Source organism: Anopheles moucheti, chromosome 2 (assembly GCF_943734755.1).
Source record: "Anopheles moucheti chromosome 2, idAnoMoucSN_F20_07, whole genome shotgun sequence".
NCBI lineage: Eukaryota > Metazoa > Arthropoda > Insecta > Diptera > Culicidae > Anopheles > Anopheles moucheti.
In genome coordinates, this window is record NC_069140.1 from 60,677,416 (window position 1) to 60,702,398 (window position 24,983).

A 24,983-nucleotide genomic window follows, 5' to 3' on the forward strand; every position below is an offset into this window, starting at 1 on the left:
ATTTATTAGTTTTTATACGTTACAAATTGTATACGAATAGAAATAATCAAATATCCAATCCCTTAATACAAAATATAAACGATGGTATAAAGGGATTTCGATATACGTGAAAATTGGGAATTGCGTGAATTTATATGGCACGCATTATTCATGTAATTCATGTGCACACGCATTGCTCACATATGTCTGTACTTCCTTACTTATTATAAGTTTCTTGTTGAGTGTGATTCATACGCTTTCAATCCGTTCATATCGGAAAAAGGTTAACAATCATTATTATTTTTATTAACAAAACGTGTTCTATTCTATTCCTTTAGTTTATTTCTGTATTACAATATTGTTTTAAATAGCCACTTCAATTATTCGCAAATAATTCTCAATGTTTTGCATTTCCTAAAAAAATAAATAAATAAGAGTGTTAGGGATATATGTACCATTATTTGCGAACATCAATACTGACCATATTGTGCGTTGATGACGTCTCCAGCTCATAGAATAGATATTCACACAACGATAAAGGAAAAATTGTATGCTGATTGAACCTCCCACTGCTGAAAAATTTAGTTTTGAACAATTCCATTGTATATTCATGTGCTTCATCTAGACGACCGTGGCGTAAATAGGCACGGATAAATTGTGTGGGTATATTTTCGAAGCACCATTTCTTCAACCATGTAGGAATATACGCACATCTAGACAGGATACGATTAAAAACCGCCAAATAAGCGCCACTAACAAGATCCTCGTTTTCTTGCTCTATTGTATGGCGTAAATAATTCCATGCAGTGGCAGTGTTGTCAGGTACAACAAGTAGATCTGAAATGCAATTGTCGTTCAACCAAGGTAATCCGTTATCTGTAGTGTTATCCATGTTTGAGCCAGCCGTGTTGGGAGCAGAAGATGCTGTGATACAGGAGCTCGTTATGTGTTCATAAATGGTGGGCACCATGGAACGCATGCGATAACGGGCTAAGTTCAATGCAGAACGATACAGTTTTCGTTTCATCAGCAACGAAATTAGATTCGTCACATCAAGAGATGAAACCAGTTTAAATCCATCGTTACACATAGATAACTGAAGCGCACAGTGTGTTGTTATTAATTGTTCTTCGAGTCGTTTTTTGTCGACGATATCAATTATGTCCTCTTTTATTACAGTGGGTGCCTAAAATAGAATTAAACAGACAATATTTTGTTTATCAACTGTATCCAAGTACTAATAAAGGAAAAATGTACCTCAACTTGTTCTAAGATAGGGTGAACAATCCACGCGTATGAATCTTTGATGACGGAGAGTGAATTCAAACATTTCATAAGACAACAATAATACCTATTCAAATGATTGAGACTGTTGCATTCCAAGTAATTTCGCATTCCTTCTTCATAAGTTATAGCCGCAGCTAAAATATAGATAAAGGAAAAGATTTAATTACATGCACCAAGACGTACAATGGATAACTCCATACCTTTACGTAAGTTCATTTTGTTCACATGAAATGAATACAGAAAGTTGTATTGCAAGCAATCGGCAATATCCGCGGAGCGAGCACTCATACCCACAATGTTAATGAACTCTTCTTCTAATCCGTAGTATGGTAAATCTAGAAGAATGTCTAAACGGTGCACAGAGAACAGTAGACATATCAATTGCCTCAAACAATCTTTTTTGCGCGCAGGTTCTTGATTTTTTATGAGTGCATTGTACGCTTCTTCGTAATGGCCCAACTCAATATGGCAACTGAATTCAATACTCTGAAACATGGTCTGAAACAGGTAGAAGAAACATGAATAAATCAAAGCTAGTTGTTGTCATTCCACATTTCATGCATTAAAGATGAATAGCAGTACAAACCTGTTGTATTGAATCAATTGTGTTATCAATTCCCGAGTGTACCAGTTTCAAAACACCATCGTAGACACCATCTTTTTGAAAGAGACGAATCAGCTTAAGATAAAATGCAGTGAGTGCTGCGCAATGCAATGTGATGGGTTTATTTTCATCTTGACACCAGAACTTTTTTAAAATACGCTCATGTTGAATTCCTTTCAAAGACAACGGAAAGAGATCAAGCGCTTTGGATGTATCTCCCAACGTAAGGCATGATTTAGCTTTAATGAAGTTTCCTGTTAAAAGATGAGACACTGTTTTGAATCATCGCAATATTATCAAACATAACATAACTTATTATACTTACTGGAACAGCTATTCCACTCACACCAATTGTTCAGCAAGCGAACATACTCATCAATATGCACATGCAACTCATTTTGCGAGAGCCATTCTCCAAACAAAAAATCATCACTCGAAGGACAACTAGAGGAAAAAATTGATATAAAAATCTTTAGACACCACTGTATGAAACGGATTACAATTGTTAAGTATCTTACATGAAAGCAATTACAGCATTAGCCTTTTGTGTTAAGGATAGTGATGTGACAGTATGCTCTGTTCGAGACAATGATAGATTTTTACGCCTAAATGATATTTCCTCATTTATCTGAGAAATGGCATACGCTTGCAACAATGTCAAAGATGTGCGAATGTTTAACGGAAGCGTAATAGCTATTTTGTTGCTATAAGAAAGAATTATAATTATAACATAATAATAGAGAAATTAACTTATGGTAACGAGTTTTAACAATGATTATACTTACCACTTTGACCAATCGATATCTAGGCGAGTTTGGGCAATCCAGTTCATAACCTGATAAAGCCGTAATGCATTTTCAGTATCCGGACCTATGGTGGACTGTATTGCATCGATGATGTAGTAGTGAAAATTGCAATGACGATGAATCATATGTTGCATCAGTGAAAGGTTACGAAGTAGCAAATAACGCAACAGTATTGTTTGTTTCGTAGATGTTAATGCTATTTCACTCGTTAGTTCGTAATTGTTGTAAATAGCGAGCCCAGACGATTGTTCCTGACACGCAGACAAGTAGCTATCCTTATTTCCCGGTGTTACGTACTCTAGTAATTTCTCGATAGCTTTGGGCAGGTTGGAAACGCGTTGCAAAAATGCAGGCAGCAAATTCTATGTAAAACCATAAACGCTGTATTAATTAAGGGTCTTTCAACAAAAGTTAAGCCTCAGTAGAAACTTCTTACATGTACGAGTAGTTGATTTTGGGTAGCTCCGATGAACGAAACATAATTTTCGCTTGATTCGCTCTTCCTCCGTTGATGAATAAAACTATCTAGTTTATGTTTCTGTTCCGCTGTAAGTGTTTGTTCTATTTCAGCTAAAAATGTAACAAGTACCATCATTTCCCGATGTTCTTTGTGGATATTATCGATTTTTGGTGAACCGGATGAAAAATGGCCGTAACATAACGGGGAGAAAAACGCAACTTCTAAATCATCACAAGCGCGGAAGAAACTGACATATGTTTTTCTAATAATGCCAGCGGTATAAAACAATGTTTCTTTGTGCACTTCTTCGCAAATAAACAACCCAATAGGGCGTGATGATTCGTAGCGATACTGGACGCAATAAAGATAAAATTTTTCCCAGAGTCCATTAGATATTTCTTGTATTTGGTCATTATCCAACGGACCATTTTGTCGCATAGTTGCACACTCTTGCTGTAACTGGCTTTCAATACAAGTAAGCGCATATCTTTTCAATCGTAGCATATTGTAATTCATAGCGGTGGAGCTCGCCGTTACACTTGTAGTATTGCGATTAAACATCTAGAAAAAATGTACAACACGGATGAAAATTAAAAATCGAATCTTGTTCAATGGTGCTAAAATGAAGCAGCTTACCGTGAGTGATTTTCTGATAACTTTATCTGGAAAACTTCCAGACTGAAAAATGCGGCTGCAATAAACATCCTTCAGATCCACGCCGACCTCGACTGCAGAATGTTCTTTATCACTGATGTTTTCCAAAATTATTGGCGACCACACATTATGCACTATGTCTCCTGCACCTTCTATGTTCAACTCATAAAACAATGCTTGTGTTTCACCCTCGGCATTGCACCATAAGGTCCATAAGCGTTCATCGCAAAGCTTGAAATCAATAAGGTCGTAGTTTGGGGCAAGAAAAGTACACATTTTTTTTAGTTCTACTGATGAGATGGTTCCAGTAACGGAATCCATCGACAATTCCGGGCGTATTATAACAAACTCAGAAAACGTCTGAAATGAAAAGTAAAGCGCCACCAACGACCTCGAACTCCGTAAGATGCAGGAATGAACTGAAAAATACAATATTATATCAGCTAGAAATATATAAACAAGATTAAAAACGTCACCTCACTTACATTCTGTTTCACTGCCCTGGGTGTATTTGGATAGATATTCCGATGCTAGACATCGACCACCAAGTAACCAAACGCGCAAAGCACCATTTCGGTGCAACGTATACAATAACGATTGATGCTCTGCTAGAATTTGTGTGTCAAATGACATTGCCACCACCTGGCTAGTGTAAGATTTTCGTCGCCACGACTCGGTTATTGAATGGATCAATTTCGAAAATGTAAGTGGATTGTGGTCTAATTCTGAGCATTGTACCTTCATTCTATCCCCTTCAATTCGTAGCGCCAACAAATGTAAAGAATTTGCGCATGCAATAGCTATTGTAGTATCCAAATTATCACTGGAATTAGCAATGGATGCGGCCACTGGAACTGCTTGACCTATAATACAGGAAAAATAGTAAATAATTACAACTAATCTTACTCTGGTTGACTGCTACTGAGATAGAAAAAAGAGCATGATGGCAGCATTTCGATATAATTACATCGCACGATGCATTTAAAATCATCGTAAACATTTAAAATCCATTTAATCGTCAACGACAGATATTTGCAGGTAATCATTGCGCAGTACATTGCAAAGCAGAATATTATAGCCGTACAACATCGCAAAGCGCTTATGAATACATATACAAGGTTATTGTAAGTTATGTGAAATTAAATACTTACCTATGTCGTTTATGAAGGTGTAACAGTGAAAAGGATCCGTTATAATATTTTCGTTTATCTGAAGAAGGATTGAATCTTGCTCAGTATATAATTGATGATCCATGCAAGAAGGCATTTCAAATGATACGCGGTGGATAGATGTAGTGGTTACGAAGATTAAAAGTAATGGCGAATTCGAAGATTTATAACATTCTACCGCGAGTATAGGACTTCCTTCAAAAGTTATTTTCAATTCAAAACAAACTTGATTTCTATCCAAGCATGTTTCGGTTAAAAAAATTGATTCTCTGAACGTTCGCCTGAAATTAAAGATATTTTGTTAATAATATATAGTTTTAAAAAAGCTGTACAAATAATAGTTCATCTTTGTGGCATTTCCACCTCGGAAATTTTATCTTGTTGCTAACTTTCGTTGATGGTTGGTCAGAGCCATGTAAGGGATAACGTTCCGGATGGTATTGGTTATCGGTTCGTTCTGTAGATTAAGTAGAATGCACTCCATTGCGAATTAATACGACTTTCAGCATTCGTGTCGCAATACCAGTTCAATCAAGAATTTAACCTCAAAATTGGGTGTTGTTGTAGTGACATGCAAACCCCGGGTTACTGTGTAATCTTTTTGAGCAACAATACATTGGCATAATAAATTGCGAGACGTTATGGAACTGATCTCCTAACGAATACTAGAGAATCCTTACCTTCCATAAGGAACAAGCTGAACATGATAAAAGTAAAGAAGCTTCAGATGAGTTTTTTTGTAACGATTAAAGCATCTCCAAATAATCAATTGTGAATATACTTGGCAGGAACGGTTTAATCCAGATTAGACATTAAGCCATACAGAAAATTACGGCTCTTGTGCGAATGAACCACACCCTAGACTGCACCAGATATTAAGACATTGTTTGATTTATCAATTCCGGGTCAATCCGCGATTCCGGGGTTTGTCGGGCTTTTTCCATACTAACCGGTTCCATACCGGTTCCATACTAACTTGCCTTATTGAAATTGCGACATATAATGTTAATTGTGACGAAAAATAAAAGCCACTTACCAATAAATGAAACGTTTTAACATAGAAACTCCCTTGATAAAATGATCGATTCTGAATCCACCAGCAATTTCAGACGTTTTGGAATCCACCAACATCGCGTGATAACCACCTGCTAATAATATATAAAACAACAAAACTTGTTCTCATATACATATTAGCAATGAGCAGCGAAATATTTACCTGATGAAATACTGATGGATTTAGCTTTGTTCCCCCCAGCACATTGCTGTAACAGGGGAACCTCTCGATACATTTCAGCCATATTTTCTTAACTCTCCGTGTAACTTAACGCAACAGTATACTTGTTTTGACAGTGTGTTGAACAATAACGAAAACGTAATGAAATTATATTTGATTTGAAGTCAAAAACTGCACGAATCTCGGATTTATCTTAGCAAAGAAAGCGAATTATGCCGGTAATGAAGCACTGCCAAATTCAGCGTGTGGAATAGACGCGGTATGACGTGTATGAAACCATGGTTCGCCCTTCATGTAGCCTCGCTTTCAAAATCGTCCAAGTGTCAAAATCGAATTAGAAAATGGCGCGTATGTGAAATACCGGTAACAGGTTCTTGGATAAAACATGTTTGTACTCTCCCCGCCAGACGATTGATCTACATACAGTCCCCGAGATACGCTATTTTAGCCCGGAAAAATACGCTTAACTAGAATTTCCGCCCAAGTCGAAACCTGGTGCAATTTCGTTTATACTTAAAAGTAACAGAGTTGAATTCCTTTTTTGACTTAATTTTATCAGCGAATCAGACGATTTTTGAGAGATTACATCATAATAATTTAAAAGCAAATGTTTTATATGATAAAAAGAATATTTCCACCAAATTTTCATCTTTGTGCTTATATTTTGTGCTGTTAACCTACTCAACTGTCAAATTTCCAAAAACCGCGTATCTCCGAACAGCGTATCTCGGGAACTGCCTGTACTTTGGTAAAGAGGCAGTCAAACTCAATTGTGATCCAGCCTGGTATAATAGAAGGAAAACAAACTTTTGACAAAAAGAAGAAGAAGATTCCATATGGACTCTGTTTGACGTTTTGATTTTTGGCGGGTTCTTAACATAAATTTATTTATTCCGCAAATTTACGCGTTTGTGCAGCCCAGCAAAATTTAATAATTGCGGCACCCTTGTGTCCTAAAGTGCGTGCTTAATATGAAACGAATAATCTCTTCAGTCATTGAATCTCCTGGTAAAATTGTGGAAGTTGAAACAAATTGCTCAAAATTTGCTAAGGTTAATCAAGCCGGCGTCGCCGTACCGCTCTCAAACGAATTTAAAACTGGTGCAACCATTACTGATTCGTCGATGGAGTGGGATGAAGAATGGCCTGATTTGGATTTCGACGGAAAAGAAGGGGTAATAATGAAAAAAGTGAGCATTTTTAATGTATGGCTTCTTATTAACAACTTTTCGATTTAAGCATTTCACCTTGGATTTATCAACATGGCAACGGTGCAAAGTGTTAAACGTCGAACAACTAGACAATAAGCGTGTAAAAGTAATTTTGGAAGGAAAACGTTGTAAAGAAAAGGCTATATGCCACCTGCTACACCCATGGTAAGTAATAAAATATTGTACAGAAATAACATTCAAATATCCTTTATATTTTAGGAACACGATTGAAGGTATTGCACCAGAGCTAACAATATCAGTGTTGGCCACGAAAGAGAACGCTAACTCCGAATACTTTATAGTGAATACTGACTATGGTTTTTTTGTTACGGATCCGGACATATTAGTGTCCTGTACCACAGTAATGAGTTCATTGTTTTGCCAGCGTCGGGGAGTTCTGCAGGAATTATTTCGTGTTCCAGGATCGGAAAATACCCAGGTATTTTAAAATGCAACACTGCTGGTTACACGAACATATTTTAATGCAATATGTTTTTCGTTTTATATTCCTTAAAAAGATGGTAATTGGAATGTTAGCGCATTGTATTTTTCAACGGTGTCTTTTAGATAAATCCTGCGAGTCCTTAACAGATATACAAACAATTGCTGAAAATGTTATGAAATCACGCAGAATTATATCCTTTTTGTTTGCTGCAAAGATGAGCATTAAAGAAGCGTTTTGTTTGATTGACCCGTATCTTAAGGAAATAGACACCTTTATAAAAAAACATGTCCACCTCCGACGAATGCATAAAATTAAACCTGCTACTGACTCTGATAAAATTTCGATCTGCGAGATAAATGACATCGAGGAAAACATCTGGTGCCATCAATTAGGTATAAAGGGCAGAATCGATGCAACGGTGTCCGTAGCGCGTGATAATGAATCGAAACATTGTGAAACCATGCCATTGGAACTGAAAACGGGATCTGAAAGTAAATCTTTCGAACACATTGGACAGCTAGCCTTATACGAAATGATGATGGAACTCGTTGGTCACGACGTTAGCGCCGGTCTATTGGTATACTTGCGCGACGGAAAATGTAGCCGTGTAGCATCGAACCGTAACATGAAACGGGATTTGATAATGTTACGAAATGAAGTTAGCCGGTTTTTTAGTGTTTGGATGAAAACAAACAAAAATGGAAACACCGGTTTTGAGGAAACACTGCCGTTGAAACCCACACTGCCAGCACCTATCAATAATCAAAGAGCATGTGCAAAATGTCAGTACAGCACGGTTTGTGCAACTTTGTCTAAACGCGAACATGAATTTCGCATCAGTAGTACATCACATGAATTCAATATGCTGGCGGAAACTGCGTGTGAACATCTAAGAAACAGTGATATTGATTACTTTATTCGGTGGACTGGACTGATTTATCTGGAGATGAAAGAATCAGCTCAATGTAAGTACGTTGTAAAATTAAATACGTCGTAGAAATAGATTACACAATGGTGTCTGTTTTTTTTTTGCAATGCGTAGCGCATACTGGAAGAAACATTTGGAATTTACCAGCGAAGGAACGTTCTGAAAACGGTTGGTGCATAGCTGGACTCAATCTGCTTTCACCGGTACATGCCGTAGATGATCAATACTTTCATACGTTTTCGCTGAATCAACCTTCCAATGGTTCTGATTCTGATGCCGAAGAGGAAAATACGGTGCCTCAAACCATTGATGCTTTTCAAGCAGGCGAATACATTGTTTGTAGCACCAATAAGCGGATTGCCATTGCATCTGGGCACGTTATTAGTTGTGCCGGGAATGAACTAGTTGTATGCTTTGAACGAGACTTGTCAGTTAACTATAGTGGTGAACAATTCATTCTGGATAAGAATGCATCAGTAAAATCGTCGGGCTTCGATTTGTCTAATTTAGCTATGCTTCTTAACAACGACGAGGCAGGGGCACGAATTCGCAGGTAAATGATGTAATATTTACTCTAAAATTTATTTGAAATCAACAGGTTTACTGAGGATTTTTTTGTTTCTTATAGAATTATCATCGATCGCGAAATAGCTACTTTCTCCGATGGAATTCTTAGCCAGTCGATGGTTCCAAAAGCCAAAGAAATATTGAAACAATTGAATCGCCATCAAAAAGAGGCAGCGTTGAAAGCGGCTGCTGCCGAAACCTATTGTTTGATGAAAGGCTTGCCTGGTACTGGGAAAACTCAAACTATTATAGGTCTTATAAGGCTATTATCACTCTTGGGGCAATCTGTTCTGTTGACCAGCAATACGCATTCTGCGGTTGATAACATTTTAAAACGATTAATTCCCTTCACAGAGCTAAGCTTCATTCGGTTAGGACCAATGGATCGAATCGATCCATCGGTAAGAGCATTTGCAGAAACTATTCTGGCTGAGAATTGTGATAGCCCGGAAAAATTGACAGAATTGTACGGGAAATATGTAAGCATAAAGCGTTACAAACGTACCTTTCCAGGCCTTTGGTAGATAGCTAATTTTTCGTTTTTATATTTTTATTTAAAGCAAATCGTCGCGACAACATGTATGGGAACGGGACATGCATTAATTTCTGAACGTGTATTCGATTATTGCATCGTAGATGAAGCAACACAAGTTTTTCAAACTAGCATTATTCGTCCTCTGCTCCGCTGTAAGAAATTCCTATTAGTCGGAGATCCAGAACAGCTTCCACCTGTGGTTAAATCTGCTTCGGCGCGGTAATGTTACCTTTATATTTTAATTCGAAGGGTAAACAAGTTTTGACTATTATGAAAACTACCACGATTTAGGTCTCTTGGAGCTGCAGAAAGTCTGTTTCATCGATTGGATCAAGAAGGTTCCTACTGCATACTTCCAAAACAGTACCGAATGAATCGTGTTTTAACAAAATTAGCGAACGAGTTTACCTACAACGGCAAACTGATATGTGGGAATGATGTTGTTGCTAATGCCACCCTCAAACTTCCCAACCTGTCAACAGTGCGTAGAATCTACGAAGTCGAGAGGTGGTTAATGAAAACGATTTCTAACCAAATTGACCTATCGGCTGTCATTATAAATACGGGTAACACATATAAATTGAGTATCCGTTATCAAGAATTGAACGAAACAACGTTGTCGTTGAGCAATCAAAATCGTTTTGCGAAAAATCTTATGAAATGTACAAACATTTCGGAAGTTGCTTTGGTAATATACATCTGCCATGCATTGCTTCAAGCTGGTGTTAAAGGTGAATCTATAGGCATTATAGCACCTTTTCGTGCACAAGTGGATTTAATACGAAGCAAAATTCGGAAACTAGAGGGCAGACATACGACTTGCCTTCTGCAAGGTTTGAAAATACCCTCGAAGGCAGATATGCTTGAGAGTGAAAAGGAAGAATTCGAAACCTGTGGATGCACCATCGAGGTCAACACCGTTGACCAATACCAAGGAAAAGATAAAAAGGTAAATATTTGTCTGCTACGTGCTAGTGTGTCTATTACATCATGCGGTTGAAATATTATCGCAAATATAATTTTAATGAATGCTGTTCTGTGTTGTTCCAGATAATAATATTTTCCTGCACGAAGTCAATTGATCCCGCCACTGCGGCTACTGATTATAACGCCAGAACAGACAGCAGCGCTAACGAAATTTTAAACGACAAACGACGACTGACCGTTGCGATCACTAGAGCACAAGAGAAGTTCATCATTATTGGCGATAGGGCGACACTTGATTCGTACAGTACTTTCAACACGTTATTTAATGTGGCAAGCAAGGCAAGCCACATTCACGTTGTGGATAAAAAAGATGGGTTTGAATGGGTTAATGCATTTGAATTGCTAGCTACGTTGTCGGAGTAAAGGCCATTTTCATGTACTTGTTTTCACGTTTTAGAAGACATAAAAAAACAATTTTTTACGTTTCAACATTTTTTTGTTATTCGATCCGCTTACACTATGTTCAATTTGCTCAAGTCACGCTTTTCAATCATGCGCAATTGTTTTTTTCGCATTCTTTTAAGCTTAGCAGAATTTGTGATGATTTGTACGATTTCCGATTTTTGTTCATTTTCCAGTCTTCTTCGTTTGTTATCCTCACGTCGTAGACGTTTCTCTTCGTTCTCCCGTCGTCTTGATTCCTTAATTGATTGGGACAATTCTTTGATGTGTTTAATTTCATTTCTGTATGCGATTTGTTGCGAAGTTTTTTTGCCACGAATACTCTTCTTTATCGTAGCAAATCTAAGAAACAAACATTAAGCATATAGTACCATAACACTTTGTTTACATACATTACCCACCGCTCTTTCTGAGATTTCCATATTCTACCCGATTTTGGTTTTCCTCTCATCGATTTAATTTTCGCTTCATTATCGCCAGAATTCGGTGTAGTAACATTTTGTGCTGCGCCTGGTTTTTGTTTGCTGGACGTAGGCTCAAAACTAGGTTTCATTTTTTCTCGCTTCGTAATTGCTTATTTATTCGCCCTAGACGATACTATTTTCCGGCGTAATCCAGCAGGATTTGTTTACAGAATGAAACCACATGGTATACCAACATGACTCTATTTGGCCAGTCACGTACTTTTTCTGTTCATGTGACTTAGCGCTTCGCAATGAACGCCATCATGGATTTTAATTTGACAATCGCAATGGATGTTTATTTTCCGACATAACAGATTTTCCCCAGAGGGACAGATTGTACAAATTGGCTAGCTGTCGAACAGCCTTTGCTTCTCCTATGTAGATATGTGCGTGGTCGCGAGTGTGTGTGTCACCCAGCTTGTCATCGTATCTTTGGCTTGTGTGGCTTGTACCTTGCGTTGTTTGGCCACAGTTTTCACTTTTTGTTCGTGCCAAGTACAGGCCGTCCCCGAGATACGCGGTTCCTCTTATACGCGGATTCGTAGATACGCGGTTTTTGGAAATTTGACAGCTGAGCTATAGCTGTAGTTTATAGCACAAAATCTATTCAAAAAGGTGAAACTTGGTCGAAAATACCTTTTTTTTGTCACATAAAACATTTCTTTCTTAAAATCGCCAGATTCGGTGAAAAAATTAAGTCCAACGAAGGAAGTCGACTCTGTGACTTTGAAGTATAAACTAAATTGCACCTGGATTCGACTTACGCGGAAATTCGAGTTACGCGGATTTTTCCCGGGTTATAGCGGTCCGCTATAATAGCGTATCTCGGGGACTGCCTGTATAATGCTTCATAGTATACAATTGTGCTCTATTTTTCGAATGAATATTAAAATAATCATTTATATTTTTATTATTGCATTCTTGATGAATGAAACCATAGTTGATCGTTATTATGATTTATTTTCCATTGCGATGGACGTATAAACGACTGCGAATACAGCTTAAAAGTTAGCACTCAAAATTTTACTTCAACATTTCCATTACCAATTGTTCTGTATCGTTCAAAGTTAATGCACGAGTATTTTGCAGCAACTTTCGTTTTCTCTTTTTGGACGTTGGCATATGTTGACCGTTTGCAAGTTCTGCCGTTTCAGTCAGTGAATCTTTTACATATTTTGTGTCATATACTTTGTCCGGATCTGGAAGCCAATCAAGATTTACGCCAGTATCGCTTTCACTACCGAAATCATCAGCCACAGTGCAGACATCATTCCCTTTTAGTTGCCGTGCTTTTTCCTTTACAGTTACACGTTTTGCTTTCTTCAATGCTTTGTAACGTTTTTTATCTTCCTCATCTTGCTGTTCCAGCCTTAAGCGGGCTTCCGTTAAATCGTAAGCATCATTTTCGTTTCTATCATCAGGGTTAACAGGCATGCCATTATCGTCGAATGCGGTACGTTTGCTAATGGACAAGGACTTTTTCATGATTTTGTGCTTAGACATTCGTTTCCTTGTCGCATTTGCGTGGTTTACATTAGTTGCAGCATAGGAGTTTTCCATTGTGTTGCCTTGTTCATCCTTTGTTGAACGTTCTAAATCATTGTCGATACGCTTTACTTGCAGAAAATCTTCTACATCCTGATCATCGTCCTCACTGCTATCTCTGGTATTAGTGCCTGGGATAAAACATTTGTTTGATATCGCATCCGAACCTCTTTCTGAAGTGCGCGAAATAAAGCGTACACGAGGTGTAATGCTTAATCCCAAAGATCTTGCAAACTCATCGAGGTTCAATATTTGCAATTGAAAAACCTCTTTATTCTTCATCAATGCGACTGACTTGATGTAGGCAACAAATGCACGTTTCGCGCATTCTTTTAACTCAGGAAATTGGGCGAGGATCGATTGGATTTTTGCCAGAGGTGAAAACAGTTGTCGTTCATCAATTTTTATTTCCTTTATGGGTATTTTACTATTATCTAGTAACTTTAGCATGCCGCGTGCTTCGTGCGGCAACAACACGAGTAAGTTCTCGCCACTGATATTTAACCTTGCTGTTCGTCCGGCTCTATGAATATACTGGACAACATCTTCTGGGCAGTCCATTTGTACGACCCAGTTTACTTTGGGGAAATCGAGTCCACGCGATGCTACATCCGTCGCCAACAGACACACGTTTGTTTTCTTTTTGCAGAACTCGGCATATATATTATTGCGCTTTTCTTGATTCATTCCTCCATACAAAGGAAGGAGCAACGACGCAGGACGCAGCTTTTTAAAAATTTGGTAGAAATACTTCACCTGTTTGCAAGTCGAAAAGAAAACTATGATTTTTTGCTTTGGATGGGTATACAAAAAAGACCATAACATAGTTAGTTTAGCAGAAAGATCTACTACCACGTAGCTTTGCTGCAACTTGCTAGGAGTAGCGATTTGTTCATGCTCGTGTGGAGCAATACGGATGGGTTTTACCAGTTTGACTCGAGCTAATTCGCGAACCGAATTTGTCTGTGTGGCAGAGAACAGTAAAGTTTGACGGACATCCGGAAGGTTTTCGATTATGGAATTCATTGTCGCAGCGAATCCCATATCCAGACATCTGTCGGCCTCGTCTAGCACAAGAATCTTCAAATTAGTTGTATCAAATAAAGGGTTTTCATCCATATGCTGTAATAAACGGCCCGGTGTGCCTATAATGATGTTCAGGTTGTGTAGCCGATTTCGTTCGATTTTTAGATTTTGTCCACCAATTAGTAGGCCTGTGGTAAAATCGTGATGACTTCCAACTTGTGCCGTCGTTTTGAATATTTGCGTAGCAAGTTCTCGTGTAGGAGTAATTATAAGTGCCCCAAGACCATCCATGCGAGTCCATTTTTCCACAAATAACCGTTCCAAGATGGGAACTACGAACGCTAACGTTTTGCCACTGCCCGTCTTCGCTGCTGCCACAATATCTTTACCACACAATGCAGGTATAATAGATTCTCGCTGAATTATGGTAGGTTTGGTGAAATTCGCCTCATTTAACCCAGTGAGAGTTTTTTGCGAAAGGGGGAAATCTTTGAATGTTTCAATTGTACCGGAAACGCGTGTAGATTCTTTAGAGTAACGTTGAGTTAATATTTTGATTTCTTCCTCTTCTTCACTCCAGGAAAGATGTAACTTGAATCGCTTGTACTGTTTCAAGTTTTGTTGTGGGAAACATAATTGTACCTCTTCTTGGATGGAATTATGTTTCGCATTATTACCACCTGTTCGATTACAGCGCACTTTAGAGGTTTTAAACTTATTTTGTCTAGCAAAATTAATGTGCTTTTTATTCACGCGTACTTTACCCATTCCGGAGCAAATGCTAGAAACGTGCTTTTGCTGATTTTGTTTTGTTCTCGTTTGCAAGGCTCAACCATTTACAAAATACAAGACAATACAGTGACGTTATAGGATTCTGCAAGGTCTTTAGATGGGAGGTAAATTTAACAATTTGTATCCAACATTGGAATATAATTTTGGGGAAAGAGTTATTATTCGAATAATTATCTACAGATGCTTTTTGCAATGAAATGAATAGTTCGCTGAGAACGAATGTATACTGAACGACTCAACTTTCGCCTGCTTCATAACAAGACAGTCGAAAACAAAACGTTCTATTTTGACATATCGTAGCCAACAGTGGAATATCTGTAAATATTCATCTTGATCTGTAGATATATCTTGTTCTTGAGGATGAAGAACACAGTCTGTCAAATTGCAAACAACAATTTTTTTATTTTAAGAAACTTGAGGAAAATGGCAGCCACAAGGAGATTGCAGAAAGTAAGATTTTCTGTGATCTGGTAATTTTATTTTCCTGGATAGTGCTAATACATATAACTCCAACAACAGTTTGTGATAAAAAGTTGTTATTAAGAATGCACAATTTTCGTAAGCATTCAGTTGTCGCACCCTATGCAGTGTTACGGGGTACCAAGATTTGATGGGAAGACCTTGTATAATGTAATACAACCACTGTATTGCAGTTATGAGAAATTTTTAGTTGCTTAAGCAGTGCCGTTTTGTACAAAATGCAATACTCGAATGACTTTTTTCTCATTTTGTCATATGTATTTGTGTATTATTTTTATGCAGGAGCTAGCAGACATTCGAGCATCGGGCATGAAATCTTTTCGTGACATTCTTGTGGATGAAGCTAATTTACTGCTATGGACAGGATTGATTGTACCGGTAAGAACAATACTGAAGTTTTATAATCAAATAGAATGTATATTTTATTGCCATTTGTATCTATTCCAATAATATTGAATGATAAATGCATGGGAAGTGAAAACTTTAGTTAGTTTATTTTTAATTATACTACCTTTCTTCCGCATAGCCTCGCCAAAAAAAAAATGGGGCGATGCGGAAAGGGTCTTTATTTACCTCCTAATTGATACGCAATTCTCTTCTTCCTCGTTCTATACTTCAAAGGACAATGTTCCCTACAACAAGGGTGCTTTTAGAATAGAGATAAATTTCCCAGCCGAATACCCCTTCAAACCACCAAAGATTTCGTTTAAAACTAAAATATACCATCCAAACATAGATGAAAAAGGACAGGTTTGTCTACCTATTATAAGTGCCGAGAATTGGAAACCGGCTACAAAAACAGATCAAGGTTAGTATAATTATTGGAAAATGGATTAAGCAAACCAAATTAATTGTAATCATTTGTTGCAGTTATACAAGCACTGATAGAACTTGTTAACGATCCCGAGCCAGAACATCCTTTACGGGCAGATCTAGCAGAGGAGTTTCTGAAAGATAGAAAAAAATTTACCAAGAATGCCGAAGAACACACCAGGAAGCACAGCGAAAAGCGACCGGAATAAAGAGAAAGAACGTATGTAGAATGGTTAACCAAGATTACCATTAAAATCGATGATCGATCGAAGCGATTGTAAATTGCAGACCGTGGTAATGAAGATGATGAATGTAAGGATGTAATTCAAATACATATTTTATTCTTGAGTCGAAGGGCCAAACAACAAAGCATTGAGAGGATTAACTTCATTTTATGTTTGTTTTGATTATTGCAGCTAATAACCGATATGGGATTTATTTAAGGTAATTTTGCTTACGGTATGAAAATATGAATGACGACATTTACGATAACAAAAATAAGAAATCCCTCTGACAATTATTTTTTTTTGTGAGATTTTACAATTTTCTAGTTCTTTCGCCGAATTGCTGGTCGTTAGTCCAATTGATTGAACTAAATACCAATGTTTATCGGCGTGAACTTAATATCTACTATACCCGGTGGGTACGGCAAAAATCAGCCGTTGCAGGAAATATTTCACATCGATTTTTACAACTCAATAACTCATTTGTAACGTGTGGATGTATTAGCTCCCATAACTACGTATATATGAACAGAAACAACTTTTAATAATTTGATACTTTTGCTGCTTATAAGTATGAGAATGTTAAATTTGTTAAATTCTCACCAGTGACTGAGACTCAACCGGAAGGACTCTCTCATGTCGAGTGCGAAACATGATATATCTTGTTAATATTGTGGTTAAACTAGCTATTAAAGCTATTATAGAACAAGATGATCATCCTTAGGATTTTAGAATAATCTCAGTTAACACGTACTAACGTGGGCACTTATCGTATAAGGACATTTTAGATGGTCCAACTGAAGTTCTGCTGCAGATACGTCAGAAGACTTCTGTTTTTAGTTCTACTATCATAACCATTTTAGGGCTACGAAACTTAATTCTATCCCATGGCCGCTAGTTACTCTTGCAACGAAGAAACAGGTCGGAATGTATCAGGTGTATAAGTGGAATATGTCCAGTTTTTTCGCGGAAAAAAGCGGTTTCCGAGGAAACTATTAAATATTTTTTATTCAAAGTAGTACACGATTGTTTATACACATTTCTCCTAGCACTCATGCATATTGTGAATCCCATTCCAATAAAATTGTTTGGGCTTCGATGAAAACCATTTACCGACCTATTTTTGGACATCATATTCGGAGAAGCGCTGCTGGTCCCACCACTCAAAGATTATTGTTTTTTGACCGATTTGGTCTTACGTGATAGGTCTTATTTGATTACGCTTAGGATTCTCAATATAAATCCACTTCTCATCACCAGTGACTTTTCGATACAGAAATGAATTCTTTTGGAACCGCTGGAGATGCTTGAAACAGATGAACCGTTGATGCTATGGTCTGAAGACTGAATGTAACGTGTATACCCTCGGCGATATCAAATGAAAACGCAATAAATTGTTTAACTTTATTAAATAATTGTTCCTCAATATTTTTGGCTAAATTGGAAATAGATTGTGTCACTGTAATTATATATACTATTAATGTTCAATACGCTGCACGCGCTATGGGCAAATGTCTTCGGCAGCAATTAGAATACACTTTTTCTCCAATTCACCATATGTAAACTGGAACGAAACACTGTAATTTTTTTTAACACGTTAGAACTATGCAAGTCGCGTGCACTAGACAAAATTTTCGTTTTGTAAGCAATTGGATTCGGCATCGTAGGCCGCATTTATGACATCTCTGGATAAGATGGTTCCACAATTCGCAAATCAATGAGATGCACGTTTCTAAATTCGAAGCCATTTTTGGTTCGTTGACAAACCGTTCAGGATAAATTTACCAAATCAAGTGATTTGAATTTACGTTTTATTTAGATATCTAACCAACACCGTGATATTGCTTTACATAAAGGTATGAATTAAAAAAATATGATACAGTCCACTGTAGACATACTGAAAGCAATAATAATCGTAATATTCTGAACTCTACTGCAAGAAAACTTCCATATATTCAAGGCAAATGCCCAATGTTAAGAAGTGTACCGAGTGCAACCGAAATGTGATGGGTAGCTGAAGTTTTGCTTCCAATAACCGATTTGATAACCCAGATAGAAAGTATTTAAGTAATGTAAACAATTTTATATTCGAATATACTTCAAATTCTATTTATATTTTGTTATTTTATGTTATGTGATTATTTTATTCACACAACGGCAAATACAAACTAATCAGTTTGCTAACAAAAAATTAACTTACATAAACGTATAATAGTGAAACTTATATCCTTGTGTATCAAATAACTAAATTAGTTTTTTGTACCGCTTGCTTCTGCTTTTCCTAATGCATTGACGCCTTTTATCGATCTAGGCGTGATTTGGCCTTCTTCGTAGACATTTATATTGTCTGCAGTGATATTTTACATCCTGCTTATGTGATCCGATCAAATTTAATCCATAATGGCTCATGTGCCTATCGTTTTTCAAATATTGTTTTCTGCAAAGTGATAAACAAATATGATTTAAAATATATTAAAATGAAACTAACGCAATATGAGTGCACTGTTTGAATCAGAAGACAAATATGCTGTTTACATGTCGCTACTAGGCAATTAAAAAAAATAATACGAACCACACGAAGGGATTAATGTAATTTACTAATGTACTACCTATTTTTAAACTTTAAATCTATTATGCTTTAAATCCAGGTTGTACATAATTGTATAGTATGTAAGTGTTCATGAATCATTAATTTTGAATTCATCATTAATTGGGCTTAAAGTAATGTTTATAGAGCATGGATTAACATAAGACTTGTGATTTGCAGAAAGAAAACCCTTATCTTTGCTAGTGAATTTTTCTAGTTATACTTAATGTCAAAATGAATCAAGATATCTTGCACAACACAATTCTCATTTAGTTCACGGAATAAATATGAATAAAAAACTATATTGTGAAACAAACGTAAACCAAATGTTTTGTTTGATATTGATTGTTTTTTTCTATTCTATAAGCTGTCTATATAGCGAAGATTGAGGTAATCTTTTACCACTTTATTCCTTCTAGAATCAAGGATAACTTGTCGTACATTACAGTGTCTTACAAGAACTAAAACATGATTATTAGTGATTCACGAATTTGTCGTTTATTCCCTAAGCTTTAGCATTCCAATTTTTTGTTTGCATTAACTGAGAATGGCGTATACACAAATTCGAATTACATTACATACATAAACTATTCTCAAGACACAGATATTACAAAACAATAAGAACAAGAACCTTGCGAAAAAAAATTATAACTAAGCTCAATAAGTCAATCGTAGGATTTTGAGTCTATGCATAATTATAATGCCAACCACGGATAATGTTGCAAAGCTTCTTTTGATCTGTCTCCATAATCGTATGTCACTTCAACGCCTTTTCCAATATCCTCTTTGGCAATAAGAACAAGATGTGGCCGATTATTGATAGGAACAGTTTTGGTAACCAGATTACCATTTCGGGAATGGTTAACTAAGCGTCCCAGTTTTCCACTCTCGGCTGTTGCATCAATACTAAAAAGCAGGAACATAGTTGAATTGAGTAAAGCAGGTAAGGAAATGTTGACAACGTAAATATAATCTTACCAATGTTGTAGACTCTTGTGCCTGAAGTAGTACATGTAGCAACCAGTATTATCATCTTTTGCATATATTTGCTCTCGTTGTTTTGCTTCGGAAACACTTATAAGGTCGCCAATATATTCTACAACAAATTCACCCTTGGAGAAAGGGCGTGTTGTTACAATTCCACGGCCCTTACCTTCGAACTGCTCGATCTACAAAATAGAAAACAAACAACAATTTAGCATTAGTAATTCACACCACTCAAATAATTTCTCAATTCATAAGGTTTTTTTCGTTCATATTACGACGTTTTTATCTACGATTATGACGCTGTTCTTGTTTTTGTATGCTTTAGGAATTTCTGGCCTCTTGGACCACTTGGCTATGAGGTTGACTAGGAAGTTCATGATCAACAAAAATTTTAGAATGCTTATTTCGTAGGGTTAGCGTATTTTAATTACGCGTCAGCAAATGAACTGGATAATATCTTTATATTCTTCATGGATGCTTATTTCAAATAACAAATGTCAAATATGCATTGTAAAAACTCACAAAACAGGAACGTTTGAAAAATTGATTTGCATGGTTAAATATGTTAAGAGATAACTAAAATATTATTAAAGATCGATAAACTAATGCCCAATGAAGCTATTTTTCATGCATTGCATTGCAGAAAATTAATTAGCCTATTAGCCCAAAGCAAAAATAAAGTGAAATAAAATGACCTGTAAGCTCTAATAATAATTTTCCAAAATAAACAACTACTTAAGTAGATGGAAACATCATATCATCAAGGAAAATGCCCAATGTTGGATGGATGATTAAAGAAATTAAATTTAAAAATATGAATTGAAATTTTGTCCAAATTATCCTTTTGTGTTCAAACATGATTGCAATATATATCTTTTTTAATTACCTTCAGCCCTTCTTCGCGTCCTTCTCTAATGGCTTTTTCGATATCACGATCCCGCTCAACTTGAACTTCCTTTTTTGTCTTCCGCACACTTCGTCTTATGGGGTAGAATTCCGTAATTTTTTTACTGCAACCAGTGGCCGGTTTAGGATTAGCGTGTCCAACAAAAAGTTGCTGGTTTTGCACTTGTATCTTATTTTTTTCCTCTGGTCTGATTGAAATACACATTTCGCATTCAGAATCATCTTGTTTCTGGGGTTTTAATTCTGTACCCGATTTTGCTGCTACACCTTTCGAAATTGCATCATCTTTAACAATTAGCCTTCAAGATAATAGAAAGAGAAAAATATTATAAGCAAGTGGTTCATACAAGCAGCTAGATGAAATTCGCAAGCACCTTTTTCGAGATTTATTGGTAGCGGTTCGTTTTTTGCTACGACCGTTTTCTGAAGAAGCAACATTTAACAGACCTGGTGGACTTTGCAAATAGATTATTGCATTTTTAGCAGGCGAGGGACACAGAATTCTGTGAGGAGTGGCTGGCTTTTTTCGCTTCTCAGAAGATTTTATTTGGTCGCTGTTCATCGTCGAATCAGTATGGTCATTTATGTGCGACAACGTTACAACAGATCCGTCCGATCCTGATAGGATAACAACTCCACTGTCACCACTATCGCAAGAGTTATCTTCATCGTGCAGTAAGTTCTCCGCAGTGGTTGTAGAATCGATCTGAGTTACTTGTGTTGGTTTAGAGAGATCTAGTACATGCTGTTCAACATTTACAATTGATGCCTTTTTCTGATCTTCCGAGCTCTTCATACTGTTTACTTTCCAGAAAGAGTTAATCTTTGGTTGCATTGACGATGAGAAGGGTTCAATTTTTATTTCTGAGTTTGTTAGAAAAGAATTGTGCATCATTTTAAAACTTTGACTTTGTGCGTTCGATATTTTTGCGAAATTTAGGCTTAACACTGGTTCCTGTAGAAATATGTTATTGTTAATTGATTTTCTTGATTCAACTACTTCATCTCTTGTTTCTGAAGCAGGCATTTCCAACAATTGCACCTCGGAAGAGTCATCAGCATTTTCGTTTGTAATATCGATGCTTTGATGGTCAGTTTGTGTTGGATCAATAGAGTTTATGACATCTTTAATTTTAAGATTGGTTTTTCTCTCCAAATATTGTGATATGTCCGATGTTTTAACACGGCCTCCACGAAGTTTCATCGGTTCCACACTATGCAATTTAGAAGTAATGCGATTTAGCTGTTGAACCGCTTCAACGTTGTCATTATTGTCTTTAGAGGCGTATTTAATATCCTTACGCTTCGGACTGGCTGTATCATCGTGAAAAGGTTTGGCAGAAATCTTTTCAGCATTTCGTGTCCGTCGACCTAAAAAATTGTGAAGACAAAAATTTTGCATATCATAAGCTGTTGAGTTTCTGTAAAACTTACACTGAATGAAAAGTGTACTAATTAATTCAAATTAAAAAAACACAGTTGTAGTGTATTGCATAGAGGAACAAATCCTATACAAATTCATTGGATCGAATTTTTAGATATATAAGTACACTCCTTGAAATTTATCAACGCCGAGTGCACATAGCATCAAGATATTGCCGCTACCCATAAGTATCATATAAGTTCTTAGTTCGCTTTGAACACGAACGAACATGCATTGGCATTTGTTGCACACATAACAAACAAACAATGTAATATTTAAAATAACAGAATCTATGGGCTACAAAATATAACCTACCTTTAAGCATTTTCTAATGTTCTTGGGGTGAGCGTATGCCCTTTGTTCGATTTAGCACGCTGGAACACTCTATCCGTGCTGTTGATATTGGTTTAATGTGATAAATGGTGGTCACATTGAGGCACACAGATTATTGTTGCTTAATACCGTCGGGTTTAAGTGGTAGCAAACGTTTTGGAAACACAATTCAACCGCACCAAATTAAAATTTAAAGTTGTCCAGATTTGACTGCAAGATTAAGCGTCGTATAGTTGGAATGGCATCTTTTCTTCTTTCTTTTCTTTTTAGCCTCAATTATTACGATTTTCCGTGCAGCTCATTTTCATCTAATCAACACTATTTTCACACTGAGTTAAGTAATACGAATCGAATATCGATCCAAAGTATCTTTGGCTCATATATTACGAACACAAATATTGACCATTTAATAAGAAGTACATTTAATAAAGCCTAATTTGCAAATTTTGATACAATCAAGAATAGGTCTTGCGCAGCTGTCATGCGGACATATTCTCCAAGGTATTTAGATGGCAGTTAGGAGCTTACAGGTCGTCAACCTGAAGGTCCAAGATACATCGAAGAATTGCAGGGCTTGGCAACATTTTAAGAAAAGGTCAAAATAAGTACAGTCTTTTCCGGAGTTACGCGGCACTCGAGTTACGCAAATTCGAAAAAACCGCGAATTTCAAATTTTCAATTTTTCAATTGAATACGTGTAATTTTGTAAGAAAAATTGAATTTTTTATTTGTCATAATTAAAATTTTCCAAAAAATACGTTCCATTTAAGTATTGGTATAAAGTTTTCTAGAAATATGCTAAAATTGTTGAAATAAACGTAAATATATCAATTATTAATGTGATTCGTTACGCGAAAAGAAGAAATCGATCCATGAATACAGGCAGTCCCCGAGATACGCGGTTCCTCTTATACGCGGATTCGGAGATACGCGGTTTTTGGAAATTTGACAGCTGAGCTAGTTTATAGCACAAAATCAAGGTCTGTGTAGGATAGAGGTCGAGTAATATAGAGCAATTTGACAAGTAGCCAAAAGTTCGTTACACGAGATTTGACGTTTGGACGCCCTTTTCCATTCAAATGTTTTGTGTGTAGTTGTGTTGATTAATCGGGCCGGTCATAGCAACAAGATTTTCATTGTTTTAGATTTGGTTGGAAATTTGTGTCGCTGTTTTTCGATTTTAGTCCGGAATAAGATCTGCAGATCTTTTTGGCGATTGGTGTTAGGTATGATTGGTGTTCAAGGCAGGTGAAAAGGCAGAGAATCGGATTTTGTAAAGCGATCATTTGGCAACGAGTAGGTGAGGCTCTTCACATATGAGGAAGAGGATGACGCTCATCATATCTCCCGGTTCACAGTACGACGTGAAAGTCTGGTATCGTGTGATCAACCCTTGGCATCAGAACACTAATAGGTGATGGCCACGCACCACTTTATAAACAGCACAAAACTCATTTGAGGTTTGGATTTCATTTGAGGTTTGGTCGCCCGTGTAAGCTTCCTTGCGTCTAGCCTACTTGTTTACTATATCGCGAAGTTTCACAATTAGCTTGGTCGTTAAAGTTTTCCTTCGTTTTGAATGCCTTTAGTTAAAACAGCACGCACCACATCAACAGTTTGCTGTTTTAACTAAAGGCATTCAAAACGAAGGAAAACTTTAACGACCAAGCTAATTGTGAAACTTCGCGATATAGTAAACAAGTAGGCTAGACGCAAGGAAGCTTACACGGGCGACCAAACCTCAAATGAAATCCAAAATGGCGAACCTCTATCTTGGCTATTACTCGACCTCTATCCTACACAGACCTTGCACAAAATCTAAGCAAAAGAATGAAAATTGGTCGATAATACCTTTTTGTCACATAAAACATTTTTTTCTAACTTATTTTGATGTATTCTTTCTTAAAATCGCCTGATTCGGTAAAAAAATTAAGTCCAGAGAAGGACTTAAGGTCGAGTAAGGAAATTGACTCTGTGACTTTGAAGTATAAACAAAATTGCACCAGGATTCGACTTACGCGGATTTTTCCCGGATTATAGTGGTTCGCTATAATAGCGTATCTCGGGGAATGCCTGTATTTCGTTACGTTTTTCATCTAAATGTCATCTAAACACTTTTTAATCTAAATGTCAAA

At 36.7% G+C, this 24,983-nt stretch overlaps 6 protein-coding genes across 11 annotated transcripts; 2 read left to right on the forward strand and 4 right to left on the reverse strand.

The window, feature by feature from the left end:
* Window positions 1-5: 5 nt before the first annotated feature.
* LOC128310207 (nuclear pore complex protein Nup160 homolog) lies at window positions 6-6,303 on the reverse strand. Its single transcript, XM_053046791.1, has 14 exons — window positions 6,176-6,303; window positions 5,996-6,107; window positions 4,942-5,240; window positions 4,276-4,653; window positions 3,773-4,209; window positions 3,113-3,697; window positions 2,656-3,038; window positions 2,389-2,574; window positions 2,196-2,314; window positions 1,853-2,124; window positions 1,467-1,764; window positions 1,237-1,400; window positions 461-1,165; window positions 6-393 (listed from the first exon to the last, which is right to left on the reverse strand). The coding sequence occupies exons 1-14, from the start codon at window positions 6,255-6,257 to the stop codon at window positions 343-345; spliced, it is 4,071 nt and encodes a 1,356-aa protein (XP_052902751.1). The 5' UTR covers window positions 6,258-6,303; the 3' UTR covers window positions 6-342.
* Window positions 6,304-7,164: 861 nt separating this feature from the next.
* LOC128310228 (DNA replication ATP-dependent helicase/nuclease DNA2) lies at window positions 7,165-11,282 on the forward strand. Its single transcript, XM_053046818.1, has 9 exons — window positions 7,165-7,368; window positions 7,433-7,569; window positions 7,624-7,843; window positions 7,923-8,814; window positions 8,892-9,330; window positions 9,406-9,823; window positions 9,905-10,098; window positions 10,171-10,828; window positions 10,930-11,282. Exons 1-9 carry the CDS (start codon window positions 7,165-7,167, stop codon window positions 11,227-11,229), a joined length of 3,462 nt encoding a protein of 1,153 aa, XP_052902778.1. The 3' UTR covers window positions 11,230-11,282.
* A 10-nt stretch (window positions 11,283-11,292) lies between these two features.
* LOC128310229 (coiled-coil domain-containing protein 86) lies at window positions 11,293-11,927 on the reverse strand. Its single transcript, XM_053046819.1, has 2 exons — window positions 11,670-11,927; window positions 11,293-11,610 (listed from the first exon to the last, which is right to left on the reverse strand). Exons 1-2 carry the CDS (start codon window positions 11,819-11,821, stop codon window positions 11,319-11,321), a joined length of 444 nt encoding a protein of 147 aa, XP_052902779.1. The 5' UTR covers window positions 11,822-11,927; the 3' UTR covers window positions 11,293-11,318.
* Window positions 11,928-12,653: 726 nt separating this feature from the next.
* Window positions 12,654-15,107, reverse strand: LOC128309958 (probable ATP-dependent RNA helicase DDX10). The gene has a single exon (XM_053046474.1). It carries the CDS (start codon window positions 15,069-15,071, stop codon window positions 12,756-12,758), a length of 2,316 nt encoding a protein of 771 aa, XP_052902434.1. The 5' UTR covers window positions 15,072-15,107; the 3' UTR covers window positions 12,654-12,755.
* Window positions 15,108-15,470: 363 nt separating this feature from the next.
* On the forward strand, window positions 15,471-16,758 carry LOC128297172 (ubiquitin-conjugating enzyme E2-18 kDa). 4 transcript variants are annotated; one of them, XM_053032768.1, is made up of 4 exons: window positions 15,471-15,545; window positions 15,858-15,953; window positions 16,197-16,383; window positions 16,446-16,758. In XM_053032768.1, the coding sequence occupies exons 1-4, from the start codon at window positions 15,519-15,521 to the stop codon at window positions 16,595-16,597; spliced, it is 462 nt and encodes a 153-aa protein (XP_052888728.1). In that variant the 5' UTR covers window positions 15,471-15,518; the 3' UTR covers window positions 16,598-16,758. The 4 variants fall into 4 exon arrangements, with proteins under 4 accessions (XP_052888728.1, XP_052888730.1, XP_052888727.1 ...); XM_053032770.1 differs by lacking the exon at window positions 15,471-15,545 and adding an exon at window positions 15,603-15,653; XM_053032767.1 differs by lacking the exon at window positions 15,471-15,545 and adding an exon at window positions 15,663-15,725.
* A 1,916-nt stretch (window positions 16,759-18,674) lies between these two features.
* LOC128297853 (histone-lysine N-methyltransferase PR-Set7) lies at window positions 18,675-23,318 on the reverse strand. Of its 3 annotated transcripts, none has more exons than XM_053033564.1 (6): window positions 23,132-23,318; window positions 22,831-23,058; window positions 21,467-22,463; window positions 21,073-21,391; window positions 20,178-20,368; window positions 18,675-20,105 (listed from the first exon to the last, which is right to left on the reverse strand). In XM_053033564.1, exons 2-6 carry the CDS (start codon window positions 22,838-22,840, stop codon window positions 19,895-19,897), a joined length of 1,728 nt encoding a protein of 575 aa, XP_052889524.1. In that variant the 5' UTR covers window positions 22,841-23,058; window positions 23,132-23,318; the 3' UTR covers window positions 18,675-19,894. The 3 variants fall into 3 exon arrangements, with proteins under 3 accessions (XP_052889524.1, XP_052889525.1, XP_052889523.1); XM_053033565.1 differs by having other exon boundaries at window positions 21,467-22,306; window positions 22,395-22,463; window positions 22,831-23,318; XM_053033563.1 differs by having other exon boundaries at window positions 22,831-23,318.
* Window positions 23,319-24,983: the final 1,665 nt, after the last annotated feature.

Coding starts and splice junctions, on each gene's coding strand:
- LOC128297853 (XM_053033564.1), bottom strand. Junction 21,392..21,466: donor ACCAATAAATCTCGAAAAAG/GTGCTTGCGAAT, acceptor ATTATCTTGAAG/GCTAATTGTTAAAGATGATG. Junction 20,369..21,072: donor GACGCGAAGAAGGGCTGAAG/GTAATTAAAAAA, acceptor TCTATTTTGTAG/ATCGAGCAGTTCGAAGGTAA.
- LOC128297172 (XM_053032767.1), top strand. CDS start 15,678: ATGCAGTGTTACGGGGTACCAAGATTTGATGGGAAGACCTTGTATAAT. Junction 15,726..15,857: donor ATGGGAAGACCTTGTATAAT/GTAATACAACCA, acceptor ATTTTTATGCAG/GAGCTAGCAGACATTCGAGC. Junction 15,954..16,196: donor GGACAGGATTGATTGTACCG/GTAAGAACAATA, acceptor TATACTTCAAAG/GACAATGTTCCCTACAACAA.
- LOC128310228 (XM_053046818.1), top strand. CDS start 7,165: ATGAAACGAATAATCTCTTCAGTCATTGAATCTCCTGGTAAAATTGTG. Junction 7,369..7,432: donor ATTTCGACGGAAAAGAAGGG/GTAATAATGAAA, acceptor TTTCGATTTAAG/CATTTCACCTTGGATTTATC. Junction 7,570..7,623: donor TGCCACCTGCTACACCCATG/GTAAGTAATAAA, acceptor TTTATATTTTAG/GAACACGATTGAAGGTATTG.
- LOC128310207 (XM_053046791.1), bottom strand. CDS start 6,257: ATGGCTGAAATGTATCGAGAGGTTCCCCTGTTACAGCAATGTGCTGGG. Junction 2,315..2,388: donor AATGCTGTAATTGCTTTCAT/GTAAGATACTTA, acceptor TTTTTCCTCTAG/TTGTCCTTCGAGTGATGATT. Junction 394..460: donor CGTCATCAACGCACAATATG/GTCAGTATTGAT, acceptor TTATTTTTTTAG/GAAATGCAAAACATTGAGAA.
- LOC128310229 (XM_053046819.1), bottom strand. CDS start 11,821: ATGAAACCTAGTTTTGAGCCTACGTCCAGCAAACAAAAACCAGGCGCA. Junction 11,611..11,669: donor TGGAAATCTCAGAAAGAGCG/GTGGGTAATGTA, acceptor TTTGTTTCTTAG/ATTTGCTACGATAAAGAAGA.
- LOC128309958 (XM_053046474.1), bottom strand. CDS start 15,071: ATGGGTAAAGTACGCGTGAATAAAAAGCACATTAATTTTGCTAGACAA.